The 18,582-nt window shown below is 41.8% G+C and overlaps 2 protein-coding genes across 2 annotated transcripts in view; both read left to right on the top strand.

Moving 5' to 3' along the window:
* Positions 1-18,582, top strand: part of LOC140915160 (uncharacterized) — a 90,972-nt gene that overhangs the window by 19,569 nt on the left and 52,821 nt on the right. Inside the window, exons 10-13 of the mRNA XM_073354738.1 lie at positions 11,499-11,579; positions 14,594-14,756; positions 16,704-16,778; positions 18,361-18,513. Of these exons, the coding sequence (XP_073210839.1) occupies positions 11,499-11,579; positions 14,594-14,756; positions 16,704-16,778; positions 18,361-18,513 (472 nt within the window). The remainder of the gene's footprint in view (positions 1-11,498; positions 11,580-14,593; positions 14,757-16,703; positions 16,779-18,360; positions 18,514-18,582) is intronic.
* On the top strand, positions 609-2,485 carry LOC140915244 (uncharacterized). Its single transcript, XM_073354821.1, has 2 exons — positions 609-1,296; positions 1,884-2,485. Exons 1-2 carry the CDS (start codon positions 714-716, stop codon positions 2,402-2,404), a joined length of 1,104 nt encoding a protein of 367 aa, XP_073210922.1. The 5' UTR covers positions 609-713; the 3' UTR covers positions 2,405-2,485.

The following is an 18,582-nucleotide window of genomic DNA, read 5'->3' as shown; positions in this document are numbered from 1 at the left end:
TTAGAACCTTGGCCACAATGTGGGTAGGACACCAAGGTTAACAATCCTATTCTTGAGAACAGTGCAATGTGATCTTTAATAACAGCGAATAGTCAGCACCAAAAGAAGCCTATGATGCTTAGTTTATTGTTGGTATCTTGTAATTACAATGTATATATAGTCTGGAGGTTTTTACCTATAAACATTGGGTGCATTATAAAAGGAGACAAATTAAACTTTAAAAAAAAACAAACAGTGACCAAGATAATTTCCCTGCTAGCCTGAACCAGTTTAAGGAATTCATCACAGTTTTAATTGATGATTGAGGATACCCAGGTAGCTGTCCTAAATACTTGTTAAGTAGGCTGCCCTTGACTAAGCCCTGGTCTACACTAGGACTTTAGGTCGAATTTAGCAGCGTTAAATCGATGTAAACCTGCACCCGTCCACACAATGAAGCCCTTTATTTCGACTTAAAGGGCTCTTAAAATCGATTTCCTTACTCCACCCCTGACAAGTGGATTAGCGCTTAAATCGACTTGCCGGCTCAAATTTGGGGTACTGTGGACACAATTCGATGGTATTGGCCTCCGGGAGCTATCCCAGAGTGCTCCATTATGACCTCTCTGGACAGCACTCTCAACTCAGATGCACTGGCCAGGTAGACAGGAAAAGAACCGCGAACTTTTGAATCTCATTTCCTGTTTGGCCAGCGTGGCAAGCTGCAGGTGACCATGCAGAGCTCATCAGCACAGGTGACCATGATGGAGTCCCAGAATCGCAAAAGAGCTCCAGCATGGACCGAACTGGAGGTACGGGATCTGATCGCTGTTTGGGGAGAGGAATCCGTGCTATCAGAACTCCATTCCAGTTTTCGAAATGCCAAAACCTTTGTGAAAATCTCCAAGGGCATGAAGGACAGAGGCCATAACAGGGACCCGAAGCAGTGCCGCGTGAAACTGAAGGAGCTGAGGCAAGCCTACCAGAAAACCAGAGAGGCGAACAGCCGCTCTGGGTCAGAGCCCCAAACATGCCGCTTCTATGATGAGCTGCATGCCATTTTAGGGGGTTCAGCCACCACTACCCCAGCCGTGTTGTTTGACTCCTTCAATGGAGATGGAGGCAATACGGAAGCAGGTTTTGGGGACGAAGAAGATGACGATGAGGAGGAGGTTGTAGATAGCTCACAGCAAGCAAGCGGAGAAACCGGTTTTCCCGACAGCCAGGAACTGTTTCTCACCCTAGACCTGGAGCCAGTACCCCCCGAACCCACCCAAGGCTGCCTCCTGGACCCAGCAGGCGGAGAAGGGACCTCTGGTGAGTGTACCTTTTAAAATACTATACATGGTTTAAAAGCAAGCATGTGAAAGGATTACTTTGCCCTGGCATTTGCGGTTCTACTAGATGTAGTCCTAAAGCCTTTGCAAAAGGTTTCTGGGGAGGGCAGCCTTATTGCGTCCTTCATGGTAGGACACTTTATCACTCCAGGCCAGTAACACGTACTCAGGAATCATTGTAGAACAAAGCATTGCAGTGTATGTTTGCTGGCATTCAAACAACATCCGTTCTTTATCTCTCTGTGTTATCCTCAGGAGAGTGAGATATAATTCATGGTCACCTGGTTGAAATAGAGTGCTTTTCTTCAGGGGACTTCAGAGGAGCCCATTCCTGCTGGGCTGTTTGCCTGTGGCTAAACAGAAATGTTTCCCGCTGTTAGCCACAGGGAGGGGGGAAGGTTGAGGGGGTAGTCACGCGGTGGGAGGAGGCAAAATGCGACCTTGTAACGAAAGCACATGTGCTATGTATGTAATGTTAACAGCAAGGTTTACCCTGAAACAGTGTAGCCACTGTTTTATAAAATGTGTCTTTTTAAATACCGCTGTCCCTTTTTTTTTCTCCACCAGCTGCATGTGTTTCAATGATCACAGGATCTTCTCCTTCCCAGAGGCTAGTGAATCTTAGAAAGAAAAAAAAACGCACTCGCGATGAAATGTTCTCCGAGCTCATGCTGTCCTCCCACACTGACAGAGCACAGACGAATGCGTGGAGGCAAATAATGTCAGAGTGCAGGAAAGCACAAAATGACCGGGAGGAGAGGTGGCGGGCTGAAGAGAGTACGTGGCGGGCTGAAGACAGGGCTGAAGCTCAAATGTGGCGGCAGCGTGATGAGAGGAGGCAGGATTCAATGCTGAGGCTGCTGCAGGACCAAACCAGTATGCTCCAGTGTATGGTTGAGCTGCAGCAAAGGCAGCTGGAGCACAGACTGCCACTGCAGCCCCTCTGTAACCAACCGCCCTCCTCCCCAAGTTCCATAGCCTCCACACCCAGATGCCCAAGAACGCGGTGGGGGGGCCTCCGGCCAACCAGCCACTCCACCACAGAGGATTGCCCAAAAAAAAGAAGGCTGTCATTCAATAAATTTTAAAGTTGTAAACTTTTAAAGTGCTGTGCTTAAAGTGCTGTGTGGCATTTTCCTTCCCTCCTCCACCACCCCTCCTGGGCTACCTTGGTAGTCATCCCCCTATTTGTGTGATGAATGAATAAAGAATGCATGAATGTGAAGCAACAATGACTTTATTGCCTCTGCAAGCGGTGATTGAAGGGAGGAGGTGCGGGTGGTTAGCTTACAGGGAAGTAGAGTGAACCAAGGGGCGGGGGGTTTCATCAAGGAGAAACAAACAGAACTTTCACACCGTAGCCTGGCCAGTCATGAAACTGGTTTTCAAAGCTTCTCTGATGTGTACCGCGCCCTCCTGTGCTCTTCTAACCGCCCTGGTGTCTGGCTGCGCGTAACCAGCAGCCAGGCGATTTGCCTCAACCTCCCACCCCGCCATAAACGTCTCCCCCTTACTCTCACAGATATTGTGGAGCACACAGCAAGCAGTAATAACAGTGGGAATATTGGTTTCGCTGAGGTCTAAGAGAGTCAGTAAACTGCGCCAGCGCGCCTTTAAACGTCCAAATGCACATTCTACCACCATTCTGCACTTGCTCAGCCTGTAGTTGAACAGCTCCTGACTACTGTCCAGGCTGCCTGCGTACGGCTTCATGAGCCATGGCATTAAGGGGTAGGCTGGGTCCCCAAGGATACATATAGGCATTTCAACATCCCCAACAGTTATTTTCTGGTCTGGGAATAAAGTCCCTTCCTGCAGCTTTTGAAACAGACCAGAGTTCCTGAAGATGCGAGCGTCATGCACCTTTCCCGGCCATCCCACGTTGATGTTGGTGAAACGTCCCTTGTGATCCACCAGAGCTTGCAGCACTATCGAAAAGTACCCCTTGCGGTTTATGTACTCGGCGGCTTGGTGCTCCGGTGCCAAGATAGGGATATGGGTTCCGTCTATAGCCCCACCACAGTTAGGGAATCCCATTGCAGCAAAGCCATCCACTATGACCTGAACATTTCCCAGGGTCACTACCCTTGATATCAGCAGATCTTTGATTGCGTGGGCTACTTGCATCACAGCAGCCCCCACAGTAGATTTGCCCACTCCAAATTGATTCCCAACTGACCGGTAGCTGTCTGGCGTTGCAAGCTTCCACAGGGCTATCGCCACTCACTTCTCAACTGTGAGGGCTGCTCTCATCTTGGTATTCATGCGCCTCAGGGCAGGGGAAAGCAAGTCACAAAGTTCCATGAAAGTGCCCTTACGCATGCGAAAGTTTCGCAGCCACTGGGAATCGTCCCAGACCTGCAACACTATGCGGTCCCACCAGTCTGTGCTTGTTTCCCGAGCCCAGAATCGGCGTTCCACAGCATGAACCTGCCCCATTAGCACCATGATGCATGCATTGGCAGGGCCCATGCTTTCAGAGAAATTTGTGTCCATGTCCTGATCACTCACGTGACCGCGCTGACGTCGCCTCCTCGCCCGGTATCGCTTTGCCAGGTTCTGGTGCTGCATATACTGCTGGATAATGCGTGTGGTGTTTAATGTGCTCCTAATTGCCAAAGTGAGCTGAGCGGCCTCCATGCTTGCCTTGGTATGGCGTCCGCACAGAAAAAAGGCGCGGAACGATTGTCTGCCGTTGCTCTGACAGAGGGAGGGGCGACTGACGACACGGCTTACAGGGTTGGCTTCAGGGAACTAAAATCAACAAAGTGGGTGTCTTTACATCAAGGAGTATTTCAGGCAGGACTTCATGGAGGGTTCCAATAAGAAATGGTGCACCTAAGTTATCGTTCTTATTGGAACAAGGAGGTTAGCCTGGCCTCTGATTGATATATGGCTAGATTTACCTCGCTGCACCTTCTCTGTGAGTGACTGCAGTGTGACCTAGAGGAATGAGTCCCCTAGACAGGGGAGGAGGCAAATGAGTACAAAACAAATCTGGTCTATTTCTTGTTTTGACCCACTCCATCTATCTTTTACATCTTTGGCTGGCAGCAGACGGTGCAGAAGGACTGCATGCCATCCACATCTCATGGCTGCTCGGCAGAAGATGGTACAGTACGACTGCTAGCCATCCTCATCTCTTGCCTACCTGGCATAAGATGGTACAATACGACTACTAGCAATCCTCATCTCTTGCCTGCCTGGCAGAAGATGGTACAGTACGACTGCTAGCAGTCCGTATCGCCTGCCCGCTCACCATAAGACGGTTCAATAGGACTGACTGCAGGACTAAAGAGAATGACCTGGTCAAGTCACTCCAAATTTAGTCCCTGCGCCCATGTCTGCCCAGGCGCTCCCAGCCGACATGGCCAGGAGCACCTCGGACACGACGAGGACGACTACCAATCGTATTGCACCGTCTGCTGCCAGAAGGCAATGGGTTGCTGCTACTGTGCAGCAAAGCCGTACCGTGTCTGCCAGCACCCAGGAGACATAGGGTGATGGTTACCTGAGTGGGCTCCATGCTTGCCGTGGTATGGCGTCTGCACAGGTAACTCAGGAAAAAAGGCGCGGAACGATTGTCTGCCCTTGCTTTCACGGAGGGAGGGAGGGAACGGGGGCCTGACGATATGTACCCAGAACCACCCGCGACAATGTTTTAGCCCCATCAGGCATTGGGATCTCAACCCAGAATTCCAATGGGCAGCGGAGACTGCGGGAACTGTGGGATAGCTACCCACAGTGCAACGCTCCGGAAGTCGACTCCAGCCTCGGTACTGTGGAAGCGCTCCGCCGAGTTAATGCACTTAATGCACTTAGAGCATTTTCTGTGGGGACACACACACTCGAATATATAAAACCGATTTCTAAAAAACCGACTTCTATAAATTCGACCTTATTCCGTAGTGTAGACATACCCTAATACTCAGATGAAAGACAGGCAGCAGGGGTCAAGTAAGAATGACTAGAAAGTGATAAGGCCATGGTGGCTTAATTAATTTTGGCAGAGTATTGTCCCTTTCTCACCTAGAAGTGAGAGTCTAATGTACATACTGGACAGTGGAGTGGAAAGTTAAGGATAAAATGAGGGGAAGAGTAAAAACAGCCATAGGAGGTAAGAAAAGAACAAAACAAGTGCTGATGCATTTGCCTCAAGACCAACGTGCTAGTGTATATCTAAAAGTTGGTAGAACATGGTCCTTATTGTCTCTGATTGTTTTATGCTTGAGACCCTTAGATGAAATGAGAACAAAATATTATGAAAGTGTGATTCTGATCTGGAAAGGGATTTTATAAATAATTGGGTACATGTTTAGTGTCTCTCATGGTATGTCTGTGCTGCAGTCGGAGGTGTGAGTGCAGCACATGTAGACCTACATGAACTAGTTTTCAGGTACCAATAGCAGTGAGGTTATGACAGCATGGACTTCAGTGCTAGCTAGTCGCTCAAGTGATTACCCAGGTATAGCCTGTGACCCAGGGTGCCTGGGCAGCACTCACTAGAAATGCCAAGCTCAGGGCAGTCTGAAAAGGAAGAGCAGATACTCCCCAAGATACTGGTGGGTAACACTGAAGTTAAACCTCCCAATCAGTCACAAACTGCACTTCTGATCCTGGTTATCAAGAAGCAAAAAAAGAAATCACACAGCCCCCTTTATTGCATTCCAGTCTCTGGCTCCCAATCAGCACCTAGTTGAGAAGTTATGTTAAACTCTGCTCACATATACAAAATGTTCTTCTGACCCCAAAGGGTCAGCCACATCACCAGGTCAGTGTAAGTTTGGATCTTACCCATAATACCACGCTGCCAGCCTATCCTTTAGTGTCTAAAACTAAAGGTTTATTATCAAGGAAAAGAAAGAACAAGAAGAGAAATGTTAAATGGTAACACAGTCACATACATACAAAAACTTCAAAGTCCATATATCAGGTTCCTAGCTGTATTGATGATTTACTGGCTTTTAAGTCCCTCTGGAATACATCCACAGCTTGGATGGGTCATTCAGTCCTTTATTCAGAGCTTCAGTTTGTAGCAAAGTTCCTCCAGAGGTAAGAAGCAGGACTGAAGACAAAATGGAGAAGATGCAGCTGCCTTGTATAGTCTTTTGCCATGCGGCCTGTGCTTCCTTTGTTCCCAAAACAAGCTGCTCAGCACATGGCTTGGAAGCCTTTTCTGTCCATGGGCATGTCCCATGCATGCCTTGCTGAGTCTGTATCCTCTGCCTTCTCTCAGTGGGTCAGTTGTATAGCTGATGGTCCCTTTTGGGCCATCAAGCAGGCTAGGCAGAGCTGACACCAAACTGTTTGGGGCGGGGAGGGGGTCACCCAGAACCATGGCACAAGTTTTGTAATACAGACATAGATACATATCTATAACTCAATATACAAATGTGATACAAACACATAAATGAGATTATCATATTTGGCAAACTAACATTTTTACAGATATCTTACATGGCATATCTGGCACAATTCATTGCAATTTTACAATATTAGTATTCATAACCTCAAGTGTCCCCCAGAATTCATACAGCATCACATAGCCTACACAGAAACCCAGGCTGCCATAGCTTCACTGCTATTAGTACCTGAGCTAACTATATTAAAGTTAGCTCAGGTATGCCTAAACATGCTGCAGTCATACACCACGATTGCAGAGTAGATGTGCCCTCGGTGACTCTATTAAATCTGCTTAGTTTCCAAATAGAAAGTTAGGCCTGCAAGCGCGACCTTTGGTCTGAAAGTCTAGCTCAGTTCCTTATGGCTTGTACTCATTGCTGGTAATAAAGATTGTGCAGGTAGAATTTAGCCTTGTACTTGAAACCCAGTTAATAATTCTATTGATGGTTCATGAGATATTATAGAATCCAGCTCATGGCTGTGTTGGCTCTCCACTGCTGATTTGAGTAAAAGGTATTACTCACTTCAGTGACAAAAATAAGGTTTTACGTATGATATGGAATACAAATAAGGAACAGATCTTCTTTCAGAACTGCACTTAAAATGTATAGTACAAACCTCTGCCTTTAAATCATCTGTGTAGCTGAAAGCATTCAAGTACTTTTCTTCTAACTAACAATGGTGGGACAGTGCTCCATGTGGGCAACAGATGAATTAGAGTTGTTCTTCCTCCCTGCATTTCCAGCATTAGTGGGAGAGCTTTTATAATAATCCCTTTGCTGCTCGAGGTTATGAAATCCAGAGCCAATAAAGGAGTCCCATCATAGATTTATGTGAATAAAAGACATGGTAATTTTGGAATTCATAGCACTGTATGTTTGGTAAGAACTGGCACATTATCCTGATTTAATAGATGAGCAGGGATAGAGACACGGACATTAATCATTGTTCCTTCATCACAGGGGTTAATTTGCTTACGCATGAGATTCTAGCACACCTGACCAAACCTGACTTTTCTGCTCCTTTATCTAACTTTGCGATTAGGTGAGTGGGAGATGGCTTGTTGTTTTGCAGCTTTCCCCACAGCTCAGTGACTAGGTGTTGCATACTACTGATGATAGAGATAGAGGGTGTCCTGTTGTGCAATCATCGGTCTCTTTGCATTTCAAAGGCTGAATTTCCATAATATTTAAAACCAAGAAGTACATACACAGAATAGGTGTGATACTTCTGAGCATTGTGATATTTTCCCTTCAGTAGTATTCAGTACAAGATCTTTTTCTTATTTATTGTTTGCATTACAGTAGCAGCTAGAGACCCCAGTGAAGCTTAGCACCCCATTGTGCTAGGTTCTGTACATATGTAGTTTGCCAGTCCATGCCCTGAAGAGTTGACAATTCAAATAGAGAAAACGGACAAAGGATGGGAGCGGGAAAGGAAGTTTAATATTGCCATTTTATAGATTGGGAACTGAGGCACAGAGAAATTAACTTGGCTGAATCACTCAGGAAGGCTTCGGTTTCTAGAATGATTCCAAGAGAATGAAAACTCCTATAGGAGAGTTTGGGTTTTATTTTTGGATCAACAGGATTGCACACAAAACAGTGCAGATCTAGCCTTGCGTCCTGTTACCTAGCAGGTCGATGACTTTGTGCATCAATATTTAATTCGTCTCATTTTTTCTTTTCTGTGCTGGAATGAGTGTTCAAGGCATAGGGTATGGATTCCATGTCGGCCAGGCATGGCAAGAGGGCCCTCACTTCTCTGAGAGTGGAGCTCAGAACAACACATCAGACCAAATAGGGTTTGTAGAGTTTTACCCAACCTTTAGTTTTTTTCTGTGCTTTTTCGTTTACTTCCTTGGTGTGCTGTTTTAAAACTGTGAGAATGCTGTGACCTGCAGCTCTCCTTATTCTGTTCATATGCCCGACACACAAACAGCTCTGCTTAGTCCTCTGTCTGTCCATTTCAGTTGTGACCTGTAGTACTGCCACTCCATTCCTGAACCTATCTTAGGGTGATCAGACAGCAAGTGTGAAAAATCGGGACAGGGGGTGGGGTGTAATAGGAGCCTATATAAGAAAAAGACCCAAAAATCGGGACATCTGGTCACCCTAACCTATCTTGAGTGATTGTGCTGGGAGAAAACATCCACCATAGGCTGAGATCATCAAACTTATTTCTTTTGTGATTTACACCAGGGTTTAACCTGTATCTCCAGAAATGAAAACAGTGCATTAACCCACAGCCTCATCTTACACCTAGTTCTCCTCTGGGTTTAGTCTAAATTTCCTCTGAAATGGCCCTTACAAAATACAATTTAAAATGTCAGGTGTTCTGTGGGGATGGAGAGTTTCATGTTGTTTCTGTCATTTCTCATCTACCAGTAGGCTAGTAGTCATGTTATGAAGCTTTGAAGATGCACAAATGTGAAAAGTGTTTGGGGTGGGAGGAGATGCAGGTTCCCCAAAGCTCTGTAATGGAGAGGTGAGGAACTATGTATTCATGTGTGTTTGTACAGCACCTACCATTAGTGAGGATTCTGATCCTGATTAGGGTATCTGAGCACTACTGTAATGTACATATTAAATACTAGGGCTGTCAAGTGATTAAAATTAATCACGATTAATCGCACTATTAAAAAATAATGGCATACCATTTATTTAAGATTTTTTGGATGTTTTCTACATTTTCAAATATTTTTATTTCAATTACAACACAGAATACAAAGTGCACAGTGCTCACTTTATATTTTTGATTACAAATATTTGCACTGTAAAAAACAAAAGAAATAATATTTTTCAGTTCACCTAATGCAAGTTCTATAACGCAATCTCTTTATCATGAAAGCACAACTTACAAATGTAGAATTACGTACAAAAAAAACCCCTTCATTCAAAAATAAAACAATGTAAAACTTTAGAGCCTATAAGTCCCATCAGTCCTACTTCTTGTTCAGCCAATTGTTCAGGCAAGCAAGTTTGTTTACACTTGCAGAAGATAATGCTGCCTGCTTCTTGTTTGCAATGTCACCTGAAAGTGAGAACAGGCACTTGCATGGCATTGTTGTAGCCGGCATCTCAAGATATTTACATGTCAGATGTGCTAAAGATTCATATGTCCCTGGATGCTTCAGCCACCATTCCAGAGGACATGCATCCATGCTGATGACAGGTTCTGCTTGATAAGAATCCAAAGCAGTGTGGACTGACGCGTGTTCATTTTCATCATCTAAGTCAGATGCCACCAGCAGAAGGCTGATTTTCTTTTTTGGTGGTTTGGGTTCTGAAGTTTCCTCATCAGAGTGTTGCTCTTTTAAGACTTCTGAAAGCAAACTCCACACCTCATTCCTCTCAGATTTTGGAAGGCACTTCAGATTCTTAAGTCTTGAGTCCAGTGCTGTAGCTATCTTTAGAAATTTCACATTGGAACCGTCTTTGCATTTTGTCAAATTTGCAGTGAAAGTGTTCTTAAAATGAACATATGCTGGGTCATCATTCAAGACTGCTATGACATGAAATAAATGGCAGAATGTGGGTAAAACAGAGCAGGAGACATACAATTCTCCCCCAAGGAGTTCAGTCACAAATTTAATTAGCGCATTTTTTTTAATGAGCGTGAGTTAGCTATGATTAATCAACAGCCCTATTAAATACTAATACTCAGAGATTGTTCTGGTGCAGCAATAGCAAAAATTTGCTTCCTGGACTCTGAAAACATCACCTTAATAATCTTTCCATTTGCAGATTACTTGAGAATCCAGGGATGGTTCTGGGATGGCTGACAAACTCAGGTGTAGTGTTTGAAAATATAAAGAGTGATGTATGAGTTAGGTATTCTCATCATCCATGTTGTACTAGCCAAATCACATGATTTCCCAAACCATTAACAGTGATAAATGTTGACAATTGTAGAATACAAACACCACGGAGGAAGAGGAATTATTTAGGGTGACATAAGGGAGGGGTCACTAGGAGTAATAAAAGGAAATTAAAGAGGAGAAACTTCCTTGTAGCAGGACCTTTTAAATTTTGAGATATTTGGGCAGAATACTAGAGAATGTACCACAGGGGTGTAGACAGCTTTTATTACGGGGTGGAGGGGAAAGGGAAGAAGATGTAGCTCCTGTTCCAGACTAAGTGTTTCCTTTATTAATGCAGTCTCTACATTTCTGGGGGGTAAAGCCTCCAATTGTGTACACCCACATATAAGAAACAATCCTGCGTTGACAGGAGGTGCATTAGATTAACTCTAGTACCAGTTGAGGAAAGAATTTAAGATCCCATTTATGCATTGGAGCCACAGTCTCTAACTTCTGTGGACCAGATCCTCAGATCTTCCTCAGTAGAACTGGTGGGAAAATGGGAAGTACCAATTTTTTCATTGAAATGTCAACCTTTGTGGTATTTTCTGACCAGATGTATTACTAACACAAAACTTCCTTTGGCTCCAATGAAAGTTTTACCTCCATACATACTGAGAGAGGATTTCAATATTTATGACTAGGTCTGCTCTGGATCTCAGCCCAACTCAGCACACAAGGCATGTTCAAAGATTTACGGGAAATAAGTACATTACCCTGGTTTTCTCTCACTCTCTCTCTCATCTTCTTTATTGCTTATTTACAATTCCAGAATATTGTGTGTTGTAGTGATCAGGCTTTTCAATCGTTTCATTGGAATAAAGATATGTTACTGCTGCAATTAACTCATAAGTGCGTTCATACTCCAGATGTATTATCCCATTAAAATTTTCACACTGGGGTATTTTTTATTTCAGAACTGATCCTGCATGTAGGGCAGCAGTGTGGACTATTGAAGAAATACACCAGCACTTAAACAGAAAACACCCCTTAGCCTCGTGAGTTTCCTTACTTTGCTGATGGGCTTCTGTTGCTTTAGCAGCAGAAAAGGTTTTTTTCTGATTCATTCTTTATTTTCTGAACTAGTTGTATATTGATGAATTTTTTAAAATGAGGTAGCATCAGTCATTTACAAAGGTAGATAATACATTCTTCCTGCCCCATACAGCATACAGTGGGCTGTAGCCCACAAAAGCTTATGCTCTAATAAATTTGTTATTCTCTAAGGTGCCACAAGTACTCCTGTTCTTTTTGCAGATACAGACTTACACGGCTGCTACTCTGAAACCAGTCAAAATAAAATGACACACAGTTCAGAAGAAAATTAATAAGGTGACAAGAGGTGTTGTCTGGTGGATAAGAACAAGGAAAAAATGGAGTAGTCTGTAAGAAAGTACGAAAACAAGAATGGGAAAAAGAGAGCAGCTGAGGAATAAAGTGAAAAGATTGGGATGAGCATAGGGAGTGGGATGGAGCTAGGGAAAGTGAGAGCAGTAATAAGTGAGGGAGCAAGATGATAAGGTATGGCCAAGGAATTTGAATTTGTAGTGGTAAGAGATGGGAAGTCAGTGGAAGAATTGAGGGAGGACGATGAAGGGGTCACAATGGCAGGAGAGGAAGGTTGGTTTGACAGTGACATTTTGGACAGATTGGAGCCAGTGAGAGACAGTGAAACCCAGAGAAGAAAGTTACAACAGTTAAGGCAGGAAATGATCAGGGCACTGACAAAGGTATTAGCCATGGGTCAGTAAGGAAACTGCACATCTTGGGATTATTAAAGAGGAAGAAGAGACCGAATTTAACTTCAGCTGGCTTTGTTCATGTTAGGAGTTACATTAAAGGTTGCCTTGCATGGGCGTCACCTAAACTAATGGTGGATATGTGCCATTAAGTAGTATTGACTATTATTATTGCTACTTTCTTTTCCTCAGTAAGCACACTGCTACTTTAGTTAGAAATACTCTCAAGAGTCAGGTTGCTAATGCTGAATTTTTAAATCATTATTTTCAAAGGCTTTTTGCAATATGAGATATCCGTTATCACTAGAACTGGTTGAAAAATTTTCAGTGGAACAGTTTTCCATCTGAAAATGGAGTTTTGTTGAAATGGAAACTTTCTGTGGGAATGTTGATTTGTGGCCACATTTTTGATGGAAAAGTGTTAAAATGAATTGTTTTGACTTAACATATTTACCATATTTAAATGAATTGCTTCAAATTTATTATTTTATTTCATTTATATGTATATTTATGTATTTAATAATTGATAATATATATTATATGTAATGTTTAATATTATTTTATAATTTATCAGAATGAAATCTTTCAATGTTTCCAAATACATTTTGGGGGGGAATTTCAACTTTTTATTCCAATTTGGAATGCAAACAAATTTCAAAAGGTTAGAATTTCCCATAGGACAGAAATTCCACTTTCTGACTAGCTTTCATTGTAACACTGAAAGTTATAAAATATAATGTTGTCTGTCTTGAGTACATCCCAAATCTAGAATGATAGTGAATCTAATAAATGGATCAGTGTCGTATCAAGATTTCGGAATGACTTGAGCCAAATGTTCTGTAAATTATTTGTTTGCTGGTACTAGGCAATGGCATTTTATTGTACATTGTACTTTCCCCGTATATCTAGATACAACATCTGACATAAAGCACAAATGAGCCTCTTCAAGTATGGCATCAGTTTAAAAAAACCTGTGATCCCACATTTCAGCTGTTATTGTCTGAATTAGGCACCAGTGATAGAAAGTAAGAGTTTGTACAAGATGTTCACAGGTGGTCAGAGCCACACTAATTGTTTATATTCATCACAGTGTTAGGAATTTTCATTTTTAATAGCCTTCAATTTAGCATCAGATCACACCAACACTAGATTTGTTTTTAACACAGAGACATGTAATCCATGCAATTCAGCAGCAAGCATCTCTTTTCATAATGAAATGTATGTCCAGTATCTATGTGAACTGAGAAGGAAATGGGACTTTGACACAGGCCAATATAAAAGAGTTTGTGTGTTTAGAACTGAAAGTTAACTTAATCATATGGGCTGTAGAATAGGAAAAAATAATGGTACTATTGTCTCACGAGTAATATCCCCCCATGCTGGTGTGTTGGCTGGGTAGAACTTTCATCTCTCCTTCAAAGGATAGAAGAGCATTTCTAAAGAGGATACATACTACTATGATATATGCCACAGAAATAACCTGAAATTGATTACTTTAAATAGAGGGCTTCTGCTTTGTATACATATACTCCTGCAACACTGAACTAAGAGCACCACTGAGCTGTGGAATAGCTAAAATACTTTTTCAGCCTTGCCATAGCTAATATTGCCATATACTGTACCTTCAGCTTAATGCCCACTTAGCAATGTCTGTCTAAGGTGTGGCTGAGTTTAACTACTAGCTAACTTTTACTAAATTGTTTTCCTGTGTTTTAATAATATGCTAATGAAATTTTTTAAAATATGTGAACTTAAAAAATAAAATTAGCCTTTTATAAGATGGCCTGAAATGAATGTAGAAGGGATTGTTAAATTTGGGCTAATTTCTGTCAGCCCACCTCAGAGGGTAATGGATTCTGATTGCAGAGGAGGTTGGTCAGGAGTGAATTAGCAGTTTCTGCAGCAAGTCAAGAGCAAAGGGAATTGAGACTCCTCATACTGAATATTGCCACGAGGTAGCTGACAATGTCCATTGTGGACCTAGGGATGCCAAATGACCTAAAGGGTGCTCCTCCTTGTTACATCATGTATAAACAGCAAATTAGATGCCCAGAATGCAGTAGCTGAGCATGCAGTCTCTAGAGCATGTGTATATGTAAAGATTTCTAAAAATATTGCATGTCTCTATATTTAAAAAAAAAATAGGGTTGGTGTGATCTGCTGCTAAGTTAAATGTCATTAAATAATTCATTAGTTGCCCTCTGATGTGTGGGTCTGACAACCTGCGAACATTTTTTACAAACTCTCTTTGTGCTAATACAATGTTTTCCTAGTTATGTACAGAAGAATGAATATTTTCAACATACTCGAAAGGAGAGTGTAAGAGATCCAGTGAGATGCGAATGTCTCTGCAGCCTGTCCTCCCCAATATGCTACTGGATAGATGAAGGGCTGGTGTATGCAGATACCCAGGAATTTCTGGTTCTTGGTATGCAGGTAAAAAGCACAACAAATATTTCTGATTAATCAGAGATATGCAGATATTAAAATTAACTGACTTGACAATTCTGAAGATACATTGAGGAGTGCACGCTATTCCATCAGGGAGAGGCACTCATTATGTAAAAGCCACTAGGAAACTTTAGAGTTGATGTAAACATTGTGATTAAATTTGAGTGCCTAAAGGGAGGTACCTAAATTTGGGCCAGGTCAGCCCATTGCTTTACATGTGGATTATGGGCTTAATAAACTGACTACTTTGAAAATGTGTATGAAAATACTCTGTTCCGACTGTCCTACACAGAATTTTCCTGTTTCTGTACTTGAGGAATTTGCCTGAAGCTGGATGGCATGTGAAAAAGTGGGTGTGAGTGTATAAATAAGAGATTGTAATAAAGGCCCTCAAGAAACACTATGTCATGCCATCTAAACCCAGAGCAATATGCAAAATAAAAGACCTTGCAATCAGTAGAATCTGCAGGTGATCTGAAAAACAGGTTCTTTGGCATTAAATATTTAAATATGGATTTAGAAGCCTATCATTAGGTACCCAAGTTTGAACATTTGGTCAGTGAGTGCTGAATACACTTCCTACAAACTGATGGTCACCAAGGGCCAGATTTTCAAAAGTATTTAAGCATCTAAAAATGCAGATAGGCACTTAGTAGAGTTTTCAAAACACCTGGGCACCTAACTCCATTGAAATAATGTGTTCAGCTTGTATTCATGGCAACCCCCCAAAGATTAACATTAATAATCTTATATGAAATCTTGTTACTGTCTCCTGGTCATAAGCTGTAAAAAAATCAACTTGATCATAAGGAGGAAAAAAGGCAAAAAGAATGAATTTATAGTAAAATGTCGATGTCATGGGGCTTGTTATTTTTATCGCTGTAGCCTTCATTTTTCAACAAAACTTGTTCTAGCCCATTTAATAAAATATAATTACTAGTTTTAAAACATTTAAAATTACTATCCTTGTTCAACTCCATATTAAGTGTGCAGGCAAAGGCCAATACTGCCTTTTTGTCAGCTTTCAGCCTTGCCAAAGGCAACAGGAGCAGCAGCACTGACTTAAACCAGCTTTATTACTGTTTCTAAGAACTTGTCTACATCAGGAATCTGCTTCAATTCCAGCCACTGATGGCTTGAATTGAGGCAAATCCCCAGTGCAGGCAAAGACTAAAAACCCAGGAAAATTACAGAATCTGTGTGCCCCATGAAATGACTTTGTGACAAACTATTTCTAACTGAGAGTTCCTGTTCTCTTTTAGCCTCCAATGAAGATTTTAACTTGGCAGCTTTCAAGGTTCCCAGTGAATGTGCTTTAATTTTTTAGTATCTCATCCACCTACCTGCATGCATATCTCAAAAGTCAGAGATGCCATTTTTTAAAAAAACAGTTAAAATAATTGAATCAGTATCTCCCTGAGCAGAGGCATTCTTATATACATGAGCAATTTTCTGCATCTTCCTCTAGATCTCTTATCCTATGTAAGGAAAAGGAACCTTGTGAAATGTACTTCCAAAAGTGTGAATTGATTATAAATGGCCTTGTGTTCTTACAACTATTTTAAGCAAGGTGTCCAGTGGAAGGGGAATAGCAGAAATCTCTGCAACTGCTGATGTGTGATGCAATTTAGATTCCGTGGCCTGTTCTTTAGTAATGGAAGATCATTACATGCAGGTGTTACATTACTGATTGACAAGATGTGACTCACTGAAAAGCTGCATTGGTTTTGGTTCTATTGGTTATATTATATTAACAGTCATTAGGAAATGAGCATGTAGAATAAAGTGTTTTCTGTTCACTCTTTTTTCCAGTTGTGTTAGTTTTGCCAACATGGTCTTGGTCTAGTTTTTCAGATTTACATGTGCAATGTGTTTGATAGTATGATCTGTTTTTTTCATCTGTGGGAGTATAATGCAATTCTCTTTGAATAGGATGGGAGAATCCTGTTTCTCCACACATCAATACAAAATCTAGTATATTATGAGATGAAGGCCTATAAAGATCCTGTAAGTGTACTTTGAATTTACAGCCTTTCTTTTATTAAAAGAGTTTCATAACAAAACATACATAGCTGGATAAGGCTAGATATAAAAATAAGAAACTATCTCTTCTCTTGTACTATGGCTGTCCTTAATACCGAATGTACAGACCAATCGGTTGTCTTGCTTCAGAAATGTAACCTACCACACACACAACATTACAGAATAATTCTGGGTATTCTTGCACAAATTCGCCAGATTCTGACTCAGAATATTGGTGTAAATGCAAAGTAGCTCCATTATCCTCAGTGAAGTAAGTGTGCTGAATTTGGTCCACTATTTCCAAAGGCAGAGCAACTTCACTGTCAAATACAAAGGAGTTCAAGAGCTTTTCACAGTCTGGAATCTTCTCAAGGGAGCTACATTACTTACATACACTTCAATATCTCACTCAGAAACTGAGTCATTATTACAAATTGTTGTCGTTTCAGCTAGGATTTCTAGATGCGTCATTGAGTCCTGTACACAAATTCTATACTAATTCTTCCATCTCTCTGTTTTTCCCTTGTCAAGAAGGGTTTAAGCAGATACCCTGTCCCCTGCTGGCATACTTAACTGGTAATTATAGTAGAGTAATGCTGTAGGTGTGTCACCCCCATCTGGCCAACAGTGCTAGCATATGAAATGACAAACCTCATATGAGGCATAGAAGAAAGGTTCCTGGCCTTTGGAACTTATTGTGAAAGCAGATATGTGTTGAGTCTATAGTGGGTAGGAGGAATTAGTGTTTGTAGCCTTTGTAGGAAAAGTGAGTTTTGAGGAGCAATTCGAAAAAAAGAGAGAGAGGCTGGGTCTTTTGCATTAATATAGGAAGAGAATTCCAGGAATAAGGGATTGTGTGGCAGAAATGAAATGAGAGGGAGAAGGATAGAAAGGGAGTAGTGAGGCAGGGTTCATTGGCAGAGCAAAGGGATGAGATTGGAAGTAGTAACAAATGTAAATTAACATTCCTTTACTTTATATGGTAATATGGTCCAGACTGGAGCCCTGCACGGGACTATTTTTTTAATCCTACTCTGGTCCAGCCCCCCTTTCCCACACTCCCACCCTCTCCCACATTGTTTCTTGCATTTTTATCCCTCTCCCACCCACAAAAACCTTAGATCCGCAAATCCCGGAAGAGATACAGATTCCCCCATGCTACTGAAAAAACAAACTGTCAGTTGATATATATAAATGGAATTCAGATATAATTTATACCACTAAAAGAATAAAACAAATCTTGCTTAAACCATGTAAAAAATAATGCCTGTTATAATAGACATCAAATCTCTTTCTATCTCTCGCTTACACGTACGTATTAGAACCTTTATTTTAAAAAAAATTAGTATTTTCCTGCAAATTACCAATCTGTTTCCACCCCCCATCCAATCCCAACAAAGAAAATTTTGCCCGTTCCTGCTATTTTGGCAGCTGGTCCTGTGGGACCCATAGGATCCCAGTCCCACTGCAGGGCTCTGGTCCAGATTTGTGTATTGATTGGTTTATCTATCAAGTATGTGTCTGCCAAAGAATAGCCCCTATTAAAGACCAGCACTCACTGTTTTAGGTAATTGAATTAAAACATGATAGAGATCACCATCAACTGATAAATATGTGCCAGGAGTTGGAATACAAATTGGTGCAGATCTGGAGTTTACCTGCCCTGCAGTTGCTTCACCAGATCAATATCTCGAATGAAACTATGGTTTTCACCAGGATTGTGAGTATCAAGAATAACTGTGGATTATCAGCGGGTATAAATATACAATATATCACTGAGGGGATTGTT

This window comes from Lepidochelys kempii, chromosome 7, assembly GCF_965140265.1.
Source record: "Lepidochelys kempii isolate rLepKem1 chromosome 7, rLepKem1.hap2, whole genome shotgun sequence".
Taxonomy (NCBI): Eukaryota; Metazoa; Chordata; order Testudines; family Cheloniidae; genus Lepidochelys; species Lepidochelys kempii.
Note: the sequence above shows the minus strand (reverse complement) of the source record. Positions and strands in the feature narration are given on the sequence as shown.